Genomic DNA, 18,101 nt, shown 5'->3' on the forward strand with positions numbered 1-18,101 from the left:
AATCTTTTATTTGCCAATGCCATTTGCAAGAATATAATTCTTACGTATTAAATCTAACTTCATCCTCTTCTTATTATTCCATGACAGTACAAGTAGTAGGATTTCCTGCTGCCTGTGCATTCCTAAACACAAATTAAAAATGTGGGACCTATATATGACTGGTAGTTTTTTCTTGCTATAGGGTGGTCTTCCAAAAAGTATTGGATATTATTTTTATATTATTATAAATTTCTTGTAGAAAACAAGCAAAGCCCAGTAAATGTATCAGTATGAGAAAGCCTTACAGAAGATAAAGCAGGTCTCCAGGAAACCACTGAAAAGGTTATTTCACCATGTTTAAGTGACTTTTGCGAAGTTTTAGAGTGACAGATTAAACAATAGACTGAAAGTGGATGATTTTTATCTTTAAAGAAAAGGCTCCAATTCTTTCTGGTTTATTAAGTTTCATATTGAAAAACTGGTATTATTCCATACCACCTACACCTACTAATATAAGTGTTAAAAAAAAAAATTGTAGAACACAGCTGGTAGAAATATAAACGACATCAACTTCCTGCAGTGTCATTTGGCAGTTGGTAACAAAGCTTTATAATTTTCCATATATTTCAACCCAAAAAGTCTACTTCTTAAGATCCATCTCAAGGATACATACTGTGCGCAGAGATATGCATAAATATTTGGTTAGAATGGTGTGCGTTATGCACATAAAAAAATTAACATACAGGGCGCTTGGGTGGCTCAGTTGGTTAAGCATCAGACTCTTGATTTCAGCTCAGGTCTTGATCTCAAAATTGTGAGTTCAAGCCCCACGTTGGGTTCATGGAGCCTACTTTACAAAAAAAAAAAAAAAAAAAGGTTTTTTAAATTAACATACAAAAAGAGTAAAAGTTAAGGCTTGAATAAATTATGGTAATATCCAAATAATGGAATACTATGCAGAAATAAAAATCCTACTGCATAAGACTAGTGTTGTTACTGAAAAATATTTGTTACATGCTGTTTAGTGAAAGAAGTGTGATAAACACAGGATGTATAGCATGGTCCTATGTGTATTTAAATATGTTTATTTATATATAAAAAAAGTCTGAAAGGCATACACAAAAGTGTTAAGAGAAATTTATAGAGTTCTAGGATTATCTAGGGACTACTGCAATGGACAAAACAGACTAGATTCTAGTTATTTTGGAGTTCATGTTCCAATGGGGAAAGACAGAAAATAAACAATAGTAAATTTAAAAAGTTAATATATAATATGCCATAGAGTGCTGAGTATAGTGGGTAGTGAATGCCCAGGTGGAGGTAGGCAGGGTTGTTGTCCATATAAAGTGGTCCAGGAAGGCTTCCCTGACAAGGTGACATTTGAGCAGTGCCCTAAAGGATCCCAGGAATGTGATGGGAGAGATGCTAAGTTTTCTACTTTAAAAAAATATTTCTGGCCGTTACATTTCACATAGAATGTAGTGGAGTAGAAGCAGGGAGCCCAGGAGAACATTGCAATATCTTGGCAAGAGACAATGATCACTTAGAAGGTAGGCCAATTTTGAAGGTTGGGCCCACAGGGATGCTGGTGGCTCGCATGTGGAGTGGATGTCAGCTGCAAAAGAGTACGGATTTTATACCCTCAATGGGGAGGACAGAGTTGCCATATAGTGAGATAGGAAAGATGTGGGGAACAGATGTGAGGGTCAGGTCAGGAGTATGGTTTTGGATATGTTATATTCAAGATGCCTACTGGAAATCAATATGGAGATCATTTATGATACAGTAGGTGGAAGAATTCCCTCCAAGAGCTTTCCCTAACCCCTCCCTGACCCAAAATTGAATCAGTTACTCCTGCCCTGTGTGGCACCACCGCCCCCATGCCCCCAGCTCTCCATACACACCCCTTGCATGAGCTTGCAATTGTTTATGAATCTTTTCTCCCCCCACCAGATTGTGAGGATTCTTGCTGCATCTCTGGCACCTGCTAGAGGACTTGGATTGTAATAAAGCACAAGTGTCTGGAGAACGGGTTAAAAAAAGTAGCAAACTAAAGCCAGTGAACATCACCATAGACACATAAGTTATTATGACCAATAAGCTAAATCTCTTTCTATATGTTGTTTAGAAACCTCCTACTAAAATGTTTTCACCTGGGAATGAAAAAGTTTAGTGACACTTTTATAATAACTTACTTGAGTCTCATGACCGTCAATCCAGTAACATAGCTGTATGCTGATTTCGTTCCAAACTTTACAAGTTAAAGATCTACAACCAAAGTACAGAATTTGAATGTTCTCATGTTAATCGAGTTCAAAGGAAAGACATTAGAACTTCAGACTTACTGACTAAATCCACAGGCTAATAGGCAGGTCTCAATACATTTCTGGCAAATTCTAATTTAAGATCTTCTAATGACTCCCTTAAGGAATTTCATATTGAAATAGTTACTAGGACTTCTGACAGACGAACAATGGGTATCTTGTTTACTTACTTTACCACCTCAAACTGCCACTAAATGACAGTGAAATGCTTTTTTGGAAACATTCTCCAGATGGGGTAAAATAGGAAGTCTTTGGATTGTGAGATATCATAGCCAGCTTAAGGTGGGAATTTAGAGAACAAGAGGACTAGAGGGAGCACATAAATATTGAATGATGGCATTCTTCGGCATCTTCTCCTGTAGATTCTTAGAATACTATCAGCTAGAACTTTCCCCCAAAGAGGAGATGTGAGACTATGTTTTGCCACATCTGACCATCTCAAAAGGAAGGATCTAATGATGTGGACATCAGATGATAACCAACAAGCATCCCAGTCAGATCACCAGACCCCTGTGGGCTCAGGGATTTGCATCAGCTTTTATAACTGAGTTTTAGAAATGAGGTGACAAAGCAATGTCACCAGTCATCTGAGGAAAGTCTTTAACATGAAGAGAGAAACTAAGTCAAACAAACAAACGAATGGGGGGAAACAAAACAACTGAGAGTAAACAAATGATTGGTACAGGGAAAAGAACATTCAAAAACAGACTATCATTAATATCTTCAGAAACACAAGAGAAGATTTTGCAACCATAAAACAAGAACAGGATGCTATGAAAATGGAGCAGGTGGGAGGCATTCAAAAACAAAACAAAGTGCATGGAAATGAAAATTATGATGGCCCAATGGCCAAGTCGAAACAATGTGAGTAACAAAATAATGTTAGTGTTGGCATACAGCCCATAGAATAAGCATTCATGAGCTCTGATATAAATAATTGAAAAAATAAATAATTGGGGGAGAAGGCACATTCTTGCTTATAAAAGAATTTCAGTTAACACATCAGAAGGAATGAATAAAACAGAAAAATCACTATTAGAACACCATAGTAATAAGTATTGTAGGCAATTTCCACCAAAGTTGGATGCTAAAATTAGTGACCAAATGTTTGAGGAAAAACTGGATGTTTACATATTCTTAAAGTACCACCTCCAAGATTTTAATGAGAAAGAGAAACACAGGGAGCTTATTGTTGAGAAACCTTGCAAAAACTAGATTCCTCGAGTGAATAAGTTACACATCACCAGTAATAACACACAGCAACATCAGGAACCCCCAATACGATTCACAGAGGAAGGCACATCACTTCTGTGGTATTCTTGCCACAAGATGTACAGCCTCAGTGTCACCATAAGACACTGTCTGATAAGAAATTATCAGACAAACTCAAATTGAGATACCTTCTACAAAAATAACACACCAATACTGTCCAGCAGTGTCAAGGTCATGAAAAACATGGAAAGAATGAGAAATCATCACAGATTAGAGGAGTTTAAAGAGATAGAACAAATAATTGCAATGTGATATCCCAGATTTCCTGTTAATGATATCATTAACAGGAAAAAAAATTACTGGTAAATAAGCAAACAACAACAAAACTGGTGAAATCCAAAATTAAAGTCTGTATTGTTCCAATATTAATTTCTTAGTTCTGATAATCATACTGTAGTTATGTAAGATGTTATGTAAGATGTTAACATTAGGGGAATTTACTGGGGTGTATGGAAACTCTTTTTGCAATATTTCTGTAAACATAAAGTTATTTCAAATAAAAAGCTCTCTCTTAAAACTTAATATAAATGTTGAAAATGTAAGGTTAAGGAAATCTCTCAGAAATTAGATCGAGGACAGAGATGGAAAATAAGGAACAGCAAGGATTTTAGAGGATTTGTTGAGGAAAAGTGAAGAAAGGGAAAACAAAGATGAGGAAGTCATAAATGAAATAATTCAAGGAAACTTTCCAGAACTGGAAGGACACAGTTTCCAGATTAAACGGACTTAACCAGTTTCCAGTACAAAGACCTACGCCAGGAAACAAACATCATATTGTAGAACATGAGGATGAAGAGAAGATTCTTCAAGCTTTAAAGAGAGAAAAAAATGTAGGCTACACATTAAAAAAAAATCAAAATGGCTTCAGACTTCTCAAGATATTTTCAAAATTTTAAAGATAGATTCTGAGCTTTTAATATCTATATTTATTCACATTTTTACCCTGAAACCGATGTGAGATTTCTGGAGTAGAAATCAGAGTTGTTATTACTTACAGCAATAACTGCATCAGCTCCCCAAACCCAGTACCCTATGGATCACATGATGGGACCCAGATGTCACTGTGCACAGAGGAGGTCTGTCTGAAATTGTGAATCTAGGAGTTTATACAGGGCCCAAAACTGACCCTTCTTCTTAGAGGAGCTTGGAAGCTTTTGATCCCTAGTCATTAATAATCCTTTGGAATGTAAATGACTGCCTCGGGCTCTGCCTGTTCATCCCCTTTCAAATGGGAACACGTTGGGATATAAAGCTCCAAGTCTTTCTAGAGGTAACTGGCTATTCAATTATCCTTTAGCCTCCAAGGCTAGTTTTTCAACCCAGCTGCCATTAAAAGTTTGCTCAAAAAGCTCTAACTGGTGCAGGAACATAAAATTATTCACTTGCTGACAGGTTATTTTCCGATCTAGAATTCTAGCCCCAGGCCAACCATTAATACGACTGAAGGTATAATGAATCTCAAAAAGTTCACCTTCTGTTCACTCCTCAGATTGCAGATGTGCTCTTCCACCAAAGCAAGAGAGTCAGTCAAGAAAAGAGGACAGCATGGGATACAGGAATGCTTTTTACAGCAAAATTTGCATTTCTTTTAGATGCATCTCAAAGTCTGAGAATGTCCTTAAGTAAAGCCCAGGTTTAGTTGCATTACGTCAAGTGTGGTTTGAGTTACTTTGCTAGGAGTCATGACAGTGTGTGTGGAATCATTCACATTCCCTTCATTTTAAACAGTGGCACAAACTTGAGAGATGGTCACCAGTTCCGAACACCCCTTTCCTACTATTTCTTATAGGTATTGAGGAACCCAGATGTTGTGATCACCTATGGTGACCAGTTGGAGTTAGAAGGTAGGCAAACAAAGCAATTACATTAAAAATGCCTGCAGGGTATTATCCCAACTAATTAAATAATTACAATAGACTCGAATCCCGAAATAACCTTAAAGACCATCTAATACATGCCTCCTTTTTAAAATAGGGAGGTGATTCAGGAAGATCAAATCAGTTGCTCAGGCAATTTAAAGCTAAGAAAAAACTGAAATTCAGGAGTCCCCTCTTTTTGCTGATGGACTGAAAACAATGATAATTATGTTTCCCATGCTTAAGAACTTCCCATAGATGATTCACCTAATTCTCCCTATATCTCATGTTACAGATGAGGAAACTCAAACCTAGGAAGATTCAGTACCTTGTCCAAGGCCACAGAGTTAGTGATGGATTCACCTTCAGGCACAGAGCCTGCACTCTAAATTACTGTACTGGATTGTGTCACTCATACAAATAGTTTCAAAGTTTTTCAGTAGGGAAAAATCCCCACAAAACTAGCTTCAGAGATTTTAGTCAGAAGTGCAGTGCCCCAGCTAAAAATTCAGGTATTATAGAACAAGAGCAGAACGAATACTGGAAGATAACTAATAGATAGTCATGCATAGTAAAAACAAGAATCAACAGGGCTGCCTGGGTGGCTCAGTCAGTTAAGCATCTGCCTTTGGCTCAGGTCATGATCCCAGGGTCCCGGGTTTGAGTCCTGCCTCTGGCTCCCTGCTCAGTGGGGAGCCTGCTTCTCCCTCAGCCTCTGTCTGCCGCTCCCCCTGCTTGTTCTCTCTCTCTCTCCCTCTGACAAATAAATAATCTTAAATAAAAAAATAAGAAACAGCAAACATTAGGAACTCAGGAGTTTTAAATCCAATCTTTCACATCTTATTCTTTTATATTACGAAGTTTTAGAAAGAGCCAAAGCTTTGTATAAACTAGACTATCTATAATTAAATAACTTTAATTATTAAATATATGTATTTAATAATTCTATTCCAGGCTGCTTATAGTTTGGGATTAATCTATCTGCAGTTTGCAGAATCAAAGAACTTAGATTTAATTCTATTTTTGCCTATAAAATGAGAATGATATTTACCTCTTAATATTGTGAATTACTGTAAACTCTCAGGTAATCTATAGATGTCAACTATATTAATTAGCATACAGCCTACTTCTACCCAATATCACCAAAGTTAAACTGCTTTCTCTGCATTATTAAGATATCACTTAAAGAGGGACGCCTGGGTGGCTCAGTCGTTAAGCGTCTGCCTTCGGCTCAGGTCGTGATCCCGGGGTCCTGGGATTGAGTCCTGCATCGGGCTCCCTGCTCTGCGGGAAGCCTGCTTCTCCCACTCCCCCTGCTTGTGCTCCCTCTCTCGCTGTGCCTCTCTCTGTCAAATAAATAAAATCTTTAAAAAAAAAGAAGGTATCACTTAAAGAAAAATAAGAAAACTCATGATCTCATAATTCACAGAAGTGACTTTGGGAAAATAATGATTAATTATATAGCACCTAAAACTAATTCATCCCTGCCATTTTTCATTCTTCTTTTCTCAAGCCCACATTTTATTCCAGGGTATCCAGACTATTAAATATGATCCTGTTGGCTCTAATCAGGCCAACTGGTCTAGTAACCTTCCAGTCTGGCTATTATTTCCTGTTTCTTATTGGCTAAAAGAGTGTGGGAAGATTGCGGAAACAGAACAGCTAACGCCTTCAAAGTTATAGGAGAAATAGCACTCACACATATACCCTTTACACTGAATTATGTAAACAGTATAAGAATGAAGTATAATTAAAGTTCCCAATGATTAACCTTCTAACCATCTGTCACTCTGCTTGAAGTCAGTAATATTCTAAATCAATTATATCTGATTTTCAAAATCATTTTAAAGCTCAATTTCTTATCCATTACTTATGGAAAAAAAACAAGTTTATCTTTTGAAATAAGCAAGAGTGCTGTAAACTGCAGCTACTTGGTTGAAGGAATTAAGATTATGGAACTAGCACAAGGTGGTGACATAGCTGGAAAGACAGATTTAGAATGTGAATTAAAGTTTTCTAGAACTTTTCAGAGCAGGGGTGGGGGGAGGGGCAGGGGAGAGCTCCTAACATAGATTACCATTTTTACAGTTAATTTTGGCACCAAACTGGATGGCCTTTGGCCTGATGGGGTTTCTCCAGCTCACCAGATAATGGAACATGTGAAGACCGATGGGTAGCTTCATGCTACATGCAAGCGTCTGTGACATTCTACCTGCAGTTTTCTAGATTACCTGGGGGCAGCCCCTACATCTGAAGCAAGGTGAAACAATGTTGGCAGATTTGGTCCTTCGCATGGGAAATGTCTTGGAGAGGTCAAGATATTGGGACTAACTTAGAGGCAACTGTTTACAAAAATGCCCCTCTCCCCCTGCACCCGCCCCCGGCACCTCCCTAACACTGGGTTGAAGTTGGTAAGGATGTGTGCATGACCACAGTTGCTCCTTTCCTGGTTTAAGGGCATATTGACAAAGTGGCTGAGGCCCAGGACCTAGAGGCAGATGGACCTGATCTCCTGTTCTGACTCTGATGACAACTTGACATTGGCAGGATTTTTAACTTCTTCGAAACTTGGTGTCTTTGTCAGTAATAACGTATTCCTCAGAGAGGTCATAAGGCATACGAAGAGATTGTATGTATGGTGCCTGATACCTGGTAGATACTCAATATATGTTAGGTTTTAAATTCCTGAGCCTCTTGACTATCCAGTGATGGAGGTTCAAAGTGAGATGTGAAAGCAAACAAGCAAACACAAACCCAGCAGACCCTTCAGAATCACTTATAGAAATCATCTTTTTAAGGCTTCTGTTCTCTGACTGAAAACAGAAAATGACTATTCCAAATAATTTTTATAGCCTAAGATGCTTTCACAGAACTCCATCAGAATGTTGGGCTGTCTCATGGTGATCTGAAACCAAAAGAAGAAATATCTTTTCTATTCAGGTTTCCATTAACTTATTTGCTATCCTACCCTCTGCACGTTGTCATCCTTCTTGTCAGTGGGCTCAAAGGGAATACCTACTGACTCTCAGTTGTCATTTCAGAGCTGCTGCTGAGCATATTCTGGATTGCTCATGGAGCTCCCTCCATTAGAACCTTCTGAGTTATTATTATACTTGTTAAAAACAGCTGGAACCCAGATTATTGTTCTTTGACACTTCTAATTTTCTTTGCATCAATACCCTTTCTTGATGCCAGATCCATTATTTTTAAGAAATATACCTTAGGGCAACCCTGTCGGGACCCCTCTCACTGTTGAGAGCTTTTTCTGTATCTTCACTTAATAAACTTCTATCGCTTTACTCAAATAAAAATATATATATATATGTATGTATACCTTAGTCTCATATTACCATTCATTTTTCCAAATTACCAGTGAGAGACAATGAGAATCATTCCATGGAAACGGTAATATTTAGCAATACATTTCCAGTATATATTCAAAAAAAATCATTTGAGAATGTTCTTTTTGGTACCACATATTTCATGACTATTTATCTAAACCCCTTACTTTCTGAAGTATGTTCTGTGAACTGGATTAAAATACATACCACAGATTTTTTTAAAAAGCATTTTGCTTATTTTTGATAATTATTTGTAAATCTTTGTAAAATTTTGTAAAACTTAGAAAGGCAATCATTTAACTCCACTCTGAATAGTAAGTTCCATGGGTGGGACTGGCTTCAGTCTTGTTACATGTCCAATGCCTGGTTCAATGCCTGGCACACACAAGGTATTCAAAAAACATTTGTTGACTGATACATTTGAATCTTACTCTGGAGGAAGAATTTTATGTAAGATTAATGGAAATATCCTCAAAAGAAGGGCAAAGTGACTTAGTAAACTGGTATTCTGGAACTAAAAGGAAAACCAAAATTCTTGGGGAATAGTGTTAAGTCTCTTTGGGGAGAAAGCTACAGATCATCCTAGAATTCATACAAACTAGGAAGGGAAAGGTTGAGTGCGGTCTGAAATACACCCAATTTTAGAAAAACAAATATAAACATATCAGAAAAAATTAAGTGATTTCAAGTGCCTGGCTGCCTCGAAGTAGAGCATATGACTCTTGATCTCAGAGTCATGAGTTCAAGCCCAACTTGGTTGGCGAGTTTACTTAAAAATAAAATTAAAAAGGGGCGACTGGGTGGCTCAGTTGGGTAAGCATCTGACTCCTGGTTTCGGCTCAGGCTGTGATCTCAGGGTCTTGAGGGGGAGCCCTGTGTCAGGTTCTGCGCTCAGTGTGGGAGTCTGCTTGGGATTCTCTCCTCCTCTCCCTCAACCCCTCCCCCCCTCGCTCTAAAATAAATAAATAAAAAAGTAAAATTAAATTTTAAAAAATTAAGTGATTTCATATATGAAACTCAAGAGCCAGCTCTCAAAATAATTCTGACCCTGCCATCAGATGATCTCCCCAGAAAGCAGGGAGCCATCCAGACGCCAGTGTTTACAGGAGCTCACCGAACCCAAGACAACTCTAAGACGAATATGAGTATGTGAGAACCAAGCCACGAAGGGGCTGAAGATGACAGAAATACTAAAATACACATAGCTTCTGTAAATACTTCCAAGTAAGAAGACTCAATGAGGTTCAGGTCTATAGCTTGGGGCTAAAGATTATAGACCTGACAGATGTCACAAGAGGACTGCAATTTTGCTTCTACTTCTCTAGTGAGAATGTCCTTTGGGAAGGGAACATTTACAGTGTACCTAAAACGGGGTGGGTACTGGGCTCAATATTCCACACCGGTTACTGCATTTAATCTTCACATGAGCTCGTGAAGTAGAAAACCCCATCACGATTTTAGAAATGGCAAAACTAAACTAAGGCTCAGGGCAGTAAGAACTTGCCTAAATTTACATGGTAATTGCTAAGCAGAGCCAGGATCCAATTCAAGTTTGCTTCCAGAAGTCTTTCCACTAAACCACATTTCCTTATTATGCTGAAAACTTCTGCATACATATTGGTAATGGGGAATATCTCTTGAATCAAGAGATCATGAAAGCACAACTGCCGAAAGCTGTCATGGCCCAGATAAATTATATCTACCATCCTTGAGAGAAGATCAGTACAGTGACCTTCAAGGAATCATGGACAATAGGTGATGGGCTAATGGCATCCTCATTTTGAAAAAGAACACAAGACCCAGAAAGGAAGCACACTCTTGCTGGGGAGGGGTCAAATCTCTTCTGCCTTTGTATCTCCAGGATCCAGCCCAGACCCTCAAACACAATGCTCAATATATGTTCAATAAATGATACACTACCTTTACCCATCTCAAGTGTTGTCTAATAGATTGAGTTAGACTTATTGTGAATAGTTCCAATAAGGGAGAGAAGTTCCCAGTTACAAGGGGGTATGCTAAAATGAAGACAAAATTCAAGAAATAATGAGCAGTTTGGGCTATCTCAAAATAAATGGCAGTTTATCATCAGGGAGGTAGAGAGTTGCCTATCACTAAGGTGTTCCTTGATTTACGTACGAGGCAGAATGAGTTTAGGCCCTCACCTCTGTAACGGTTGTCAATGGTCACCTTGTCTCCTCCAGCCTAATGTCTTGTCTCCCATTCCTGGGGGTGGGGAGGAGGTAGAGGGTTTGGGCAGTGGAGAAAAGGAGGTAGATGTTAAAGGTAAACGACAAAAAGGAAAGCGAGAGTTCTCCAATCGCTGCCCTGGAAGCTTCAACTCCTTCATTCCCAGGACTTAGAACTTGAGACTAGAACTAGAACCTTCAATATACCATTCTATCACACTTACAGGGAAGGTTTTCATCTGCTCTGGGAACTAATCACCACCAACAGCATTACTCAGGAAAATGAACTCCAGGTTCCCAATGACTGAGTTACACTCAGCTGTCCACAACATACTCCAGTAAATTGGAGACTGCATACATTTGCATCATTCTCCTTCACCTCAATTTTTTTTTTCAACAAGAGTAGGAATTTGTTAGTATCCAGATCACCTGTTGGTGACTTCTGTAATTGCTAACGATTCCAAATTCATGATCAAGTTAATTAACAGGCAATTACCTAAACTTCAGGCTTCCTAAAATTCTCTTCTTCAATCATTGCCAATACACTGCAACTTGGAAAAAAGTTAAAATCAAGTCTGTAGACATTCTCTTTGTACAAAGAGAAAAAAGTAGGTGACTTTTTAAATGAAAAGGTAGTAATGCTGACATTTATAATTTCCTCTCCTCTCACACTACAGACTCAAGTGTAAGCGCATTTCAGGATTAACTCCCTATGATTGGAGGTCTAACATGATGGCTTCACCATCCAGGGGACCACTCAAGCCAGCTGGGTGGAGGGGCAGTCTGAAACACCAGAAGACAGGAAAACTACCACGTCATGACTTTGCTGCCACCAAAAAACCAAAGAAAACATGCACACTAACACACATACAAACCCAGTCCTGGTGTTAGACACAGTAAACCACAAATACGTTTCTCATGCAAAATAGGACAGATGATAGATATTTACACAATACAAATCAAGTGCTGAAAACGAAGCTTTCTTTTGGGGGTGGCACCATGACCATACGGTTTCAATGAGGGTCCGTCCACACCAGAGGTTTAACGTGCAACTCTGTAGAACCATGATGAAGAGAGCATAGAAAATGCGCTTTGGTAGAAACCTGGATGTGTGAGAGGTTGCTATGAAAAAATGAAAACAGGAATGAATGATAGAAGTATATTTTCTTTTATATACAAAACTGAAGTCCCAAAAAATGGTTTGTTGAAGTAGTTATCAACAAAGATGTGAAATCATTTTTCCTTTGCTTTGGTTAAAACAGCCAAGGAACGCCAATCAGGTCCCCTTCCACTAACAGCATATAAACACAGAGACAGGACTACTTTTAGGACAGAATAAACAACTTTAAAGAAAGGAAATTAAATTAATTTTAAACTAAAGTAAACATTTTACCAATAAATAAGTCTCTTTAAAGGTAGCATCTTCATCCTACAATCTTGGGCATAACATATACATCAATTTTAAAAATAAAATTTCTCCCACAATAGTAATTACAGGTGTTAATGCAACAAGCTATGAAATGAAATTATTTTAATGTAACTTGGAAAAAAAATTCTAGGAATCAAAAATAAAATTTTTAAAAAATGGTATTTTTCTAAAATTGTACATTCTAAAATAATTGACTAACACTTTGTTACAGAAAGTAATTCAAACTATTTTGGTATTTCAATATATTCCTAAAGAAATGGTTAAAAAAAGTTTCCATACACCAAAATTGGAACAGTGTTTATAATTCTCTTTATGGCTATGAAATGGCAATCAAATTCTACTTAAAACTGTAACCACCAATGATGAAATATACTTCAAAAAAATAAACATTTGGTCTTACAATCTTTAATATTGGTTAAAAAACAGACCGATGTTTGTTGCTCATGGAAATTATTTTAATCCAATGTGCAAAAAAAAGGTGCAGCTGTCTACTTTTACTTGAAATACATAAGACCAACACTTCTACACTATTTACACACTTAAAAAGATTTTCAATTTATTAATTTAAGCAACAATATTACATCTCCTTTGTGGATAAACACGTGCTGCAGAGAGCCCAAAAGCTTGATGACATTCTCTTAAGTGACACAAATGTATCTGAAGAAGCATACCTGTTCTTGTCCTAATTTTGATCCTAAATAAAAATCCAATTTCAAAATCAATTAAGAATTATTTTGATCTAGAAAACCTTGGAACTGTTGCAAACATGAAAACCTCATCCCTGAGAGCCAGGATCCTATTCCCCCTTTGCTATCCCTCTAACAACTGGTCTACCCCAGAAACCGCATCTGTTGCAGAGTGGCAATACCCCAAAAAAGAGGAACAAAAAGAACTCAGCCCCCAGACCACCATCATCCCTGTGGGTTTGCTCAGCCTCTGTTCAGGACTTGTGACTCCATCTTTTGGGGTAGGTGTGGGCAATCAAAATGAAGAAACACTAGCAAAGCAACCATCATTTGTCCACAACAACAGTGAAAAACAGTGATATAAAATTAACAAACCAAATATAAATCCAATACCGTTCTGCAATTCTGGAACTTGTTTTCCTATCTGCGCAGTGTTCTTGGTCAGCCACCCACCAGTATTTTCTGCATCTGCATGAAGTACTTTTATCGAGTTATTAAAAATGCTGTTTTGACCCTAAGTCCCATAGAATCATGATGATTAGGAAATCAATTTACTCAATTATCGCTCTGTGCAGTACACTTGCCAGTCAGCAAGTGTAGAGAGGAATTACAAAAACTGGAATAGAAGTCTCTTACTTCTGAACTGGACACAGGAGTTCTCAAATTAAAATCATAAAAAAAGAGGGGGGCGGGGGGGGGGAGGGCTTACTGGCAACATCACTACCAGACACCAGACGGGACAGTGAGACTGTTTGGTCAGAACCAAGGAACACTATTTCCTTGCAAAGTTTGCAAAATACCTAACCAAGCACTGCCTTAAGTCCAGTGAGTACAATGCTCCGTAAGTTTCCACAGAAATGCAGGGACTGGCGCTCGTGTGTTGGGACCCGTGCAGTCCCGCCTCCGGGGCTCAGGCAAAGCAGTCCTGTCCTGTGACCTCTAGCTACAGGCGATCGTCTCCAACTGCTGCTCCGCTTCGGCGGCCATCGCTGCCGCCTGCAACTGTTCTGTCTCGCTCTGGATGGCACTGGGGGTGACCTGCTTCCTCTCACTGTGCATATTGTTCTCATGCCTTTTCAGATCAGACGCCTTGGCAAACGCCTTGGTGCAGGAGCCGCAGACAAAAGGCTTTTCCCCTCTGTGTCTTCGTTCGTGGTCTTTGAGGTGGGACTTGTGTTTGAAGGCTTTGTCACACATGTGGCAGGCAAATGGTCTCTCATTGCTGTGCACTCTCTCGTGCTTCTTCAAGTCCGGGGCGCGGATAAAGGATTTTCCACACACCTCACAACTGTATGGCTTATAGCCCGTGTGGATTTTGAGGTGTTCTTTCAGGTGGGCCTGTGTGGTAAAACCTTTTGTACACATTTCACAAACAAATGGCCTATCGGCCGTGTGGAGTTTTTCATGCTTCCTCAACCTGCCTTCGTCGGAGAAGGTCTTCCCGCACGCCTGGCAGGCGATCTGCTCCCGATGGTGGCCATAAAGCAAGTACTCGAACTTCATGTCGCTGGCCGCCGTCGTCCAGCCTGGAGTCTGTTCGTCCTTCACTTCACTCATTCCATCATTAAATGTTAAGGCTTGAGGGGTCTGGGACCCCAAATCTTTCGATTCTGGGGTCTCCATGGATTCTACTTCCTGGCCGTAGCAATTAACCTTCCGAACTTCCTCACTCCCCAGCTCTTTCAGGATTGCTTCCTGAACCCTGAGCGTCGTCGTAGGCGACTTGCCGTCCTCCTGACTCGGGGGGGTGCCTTCTACCGTGTCATCAGAGGGACTGTCATCCTGGTCTCCAATTTCTTCCACGTCATCATCCTGAGTGTCAGCAGCATCTCCAATGGGGCGATTTATTTTGAGGCAATACTTACTTTTCGATTGGCCGTTGTTTTCGTCAGGACTAGATACATCACGCTTCTGAGAACAGAGTTTATCTAAAAATCGGATACCGAGAATCTGACCTGATGACATCATTAAGTTAACATCCTCTTTTTTCACAGAAATCTTTGCTGTGTACATGTAGTTCAGGACCTCTTCAAATATATCAGAACGAAGAAAATCTATTTCTATTACTGAAGAGCTATCAACCTCAAGCTTCTTGAAAAGCTTTTTAAAGTAGGTGCTACAGGCGGCAAGAACACACCTGTGTGCTCTGAATTTCACATCTTCAACCACAATAGCAATATCACAGAATTCTCCTTCCAGGCGTTGTTCGTTTAGTGTTTTCAGAAACAGAGTTTTATGATCATCGTCATTATATTTAATGGTTTCAGACATACTGATGAAAAACTCCTACAAAAAATGTTCAGAAAGAGAGTTTGATAATTATGAACACTACTTTTCCATACACAAAACACAGGCAGACTTTCATTTCCTGATCAATTTGTAGTACCTATTTCAGAAAATCAATTTTAGAGGTGGTTCTAGAAGATCCCAACTTAGGGACTTTCATCTTGTTATTTCTATGTATCTCCAGTTTAAAAAGTATTTGCTTAGTAATAACACCAACTTTTATGAGGCACATAATACATGCCAGGCACTGTTCCATGTGCTTTGCGTGTCTTCACAAATGTACTGATCAAGTAACCTTAAAAAAGGCATTCGTAGCCCCCCGTTTTAGATGAGCTTAGCAACCTATCCAAAATTCTAGTCATTTACTGGAGAGCTGGGACTCAAATCCAGGCAACCTACCTCTAAAACCTGTGCTTCCTGACAACTAGAGGTAATAACAACAGATAACTTCAAGGCTTAAGAAAGAGGTCTAAGGCAAGGAGGCTCTATTCCTGTAGTGTCTACTCTAATTCCACATACAGAAGAGGAGGTTTGGTGAAATAACTAATAATAGTGCTCAGTGTTCTACTTCCTTGACAGAAGAGACAAATCACTGTTGCAGAACCAAAAAGGGAGATCACTGCCAAAATATTCCACTTAGTGTTGTCTTCTGCTTTTTTCCTCACCAGCTTTGAGCCACTTCTGAATGAGGGTTAAGATTTAATATGACCCTCGGATGGCATTTGGGAAGACAGTGATAAGCGTCTTCATTCCATCTGGATGCCACTCTATCTGCCATCCAGATGAAAGTGTCATCAAGACCGGATGTACTTGACAAGTGCTGTGAGTATTTTATAAGCAAAAGAAATTCTGAACTGGCACGAGAGATCTCTGGCACAAAAGACCTACCGTGTTAAAGAATTACCTTCTTAAAATAATTTGTTCTGTGTATTTTCTTTTTGAAACATTGTTTTCTTTTTATTTCACAAAGCATTCCCCCGCAAAGAAACAGAATGCTAATGCATAATTGATATACATATATATTTCCAAGATTTAATACCCAAAATTATAGTTACCATGAACAACTCAGGCTATTATCTTAATGCTTTAAACACCAAATTCTTCAGATCAGAATAACTCTGATCAGGGGCACGCCAGTCCTACAAGAGAAAAGGACAAACAAGAATAAGGTAGAATCTTCCTCTATCCCAAATTCTAAACAAGAATGTTTTCAAGAATTGATTTTAAAAAATAAAACTTTCCTTTCTTGTCCTGCCAATTGCACATGTACCCATTTTCAGGTTGGGAACAGAGAGGAGGGTGACTGGCAGCATCAGGTCCAGCTCTGAACAGATATGAATGAGAACAGATAAAGGCTGTGGCACTTGGGACATGCAGGGGCTGTACACCGGGATTGGAGGAACGGGTTGGAGAACCACTAAGGAAGTTCTCACAAACAAAGGCCATGCCCATATTTGCACAAATACTGATAGCTACATAGATACAGAAAAAGCCAGTAAGTCTTCCCTACCCCCACCATTTCCTGCTGGGTATGTAGCCCTCCCCATTTCTCTCTAGGCTCATATAAACATATAGAATGTACATTTTAAAATAAAGTTATAAAAGTGAACATCCCCAATAGTTAACACTGGAGAAGGAACAGTAGCTGCTTTCTTCTTTCTGTGATTCTGTGTGCATAGCACATATCATGGAGCTACACTAGTCTTTTTGGTTCTATTCGAGAAATCCAGGTGTTTTCACCTCAATCCCCACAGGGAGGCTCAAAGAATTCTTGCTTTGGGGAAGTTTTAACTCTTACCAGAGGGACTCCATCCTGCAGACCAATATCCTGAAAAAAACATGTTTCCTCCACTGACCAGTGACCACACAAACTTTGCTGTGGTAGGACCAAGAGACTGAGCTGCAATATTCTTACACAAAATTGTGGTGCGAGACCAACACTCTGAAAACCCTCAAAAGTTCCCTCTACAGAAAAACAAACACACCAATAAGATGCCTACAGTAGCAGGGGGTTTCTTATCTGCACAGTGTGAGAGCTGGGCAATATTACTTCTAAGGACTCTGCCTGTCCCCCAGATGCGCCTCGGCCTGCAGTCATCTCCAAGGGAAGGCAGCCACGCAAAACCTTCCTACCTAATCACTTCCCACTATTATAACTCTCCCTAGGGCTTGTGGGATAAAAGTGCATGGGACTAGGGAGAGGAGTGGCCCTGCAGTACCCATGACAACATACCACTGTGGTGGGTTGGGTTTTTTTTGTTTTTTTTTTTTGGACCAGTGTGGTATTTGGCTCCCACTCTCCAGATCGCTGAGGACCATTTCTTTCTACTGAGACGTTCCAGTTAGTAAGTTCAGGTGAGTTAAACTGGAAGCTAGCCCTTGCCAGTATCTGCGTAGGCGGAGGAAAAGATGTAGTCCCAACTACACCTAACAAAGCCGCCCCTTTATAGTGGTTCTCCAAACCGCTGGCGCACTGGGCCGCCCTTACGGAGCAGGGAGCGGGGGCTCCAGCAAAGTCAAACTTACATAAGCAGCGGCAGCCGCCTCCCCTACCCCGGAGCAGCCGCGACAATGGCGGCCGCACGACTTCCCGGTTGAAAGCTCGCAACTTCGGGATGGGGAGGAAGCAGGGAACGAAGCGCAAGACCCAAAAGGACTTGAGAGCCTCTCAGGCTTCGCTCTCATTTCTTTCGGCCCGGGAGGTGGGGGGACGGATAAGGCCATTTGCATCCTTTCCTAAAC

General features: G+C 39.6%; 1 protein-coding gene across 2 annotated transcripts in view; it reads right to left on the reverse strand.

Moving 5' to 3' along the window:
* Positions 1-12,257: 12,257 nt before the first annotated feature.
* ZBTB14 (zinc finger and BTB domain containing 14) overlaps positions 12,258-18,101 on the reverse strand; it is a 6,719-nt gene continuing 875 nt past the window's right edge. Inside the window, exons 1-3 of one of the 2 annotated variants that reach the window (XM_021686209.2) lie at positions 17,158-17,182; positions 16,415-16,498; positions 12,258-15,359 (exon numbers count right to left, since the gene is read on the reverse strand). In XM_021686209.2, the coding sequence (XP_021541884.1) occupies positions 14,013-15,359; positions 16,415-16,417 (1,350 nt within the window). In that variant the 5' untranslated portion in view covers positions 16,418-16,498; positions 17,158-17,182 and the 3' untranslated portion in view covers positions 12,258-14,012. Of the gene's footprint in view, positions 15,360-16,414; positions 16,499-17,157; positions 17,183-18,101 lie in introns of those variants that run through there. The other variant, XM_021686208.2, reaches the window with a different exon arrangement.

The sequence above is a fragment of the Neomonachus schauinslandi genome, chromosome 14 (genome assembly GCF_002201575.2).
Source record: "Neomonachus schauinslandi chromosome 14, ASM220157v2, whole genome shotgun sequence".
Lineage (NCBI taxonomy): Eukaryota > Metazoa > Chordata > Mammalia > Carnivora > Phocidae > Neomonachus > Neomonachus schauinslandi.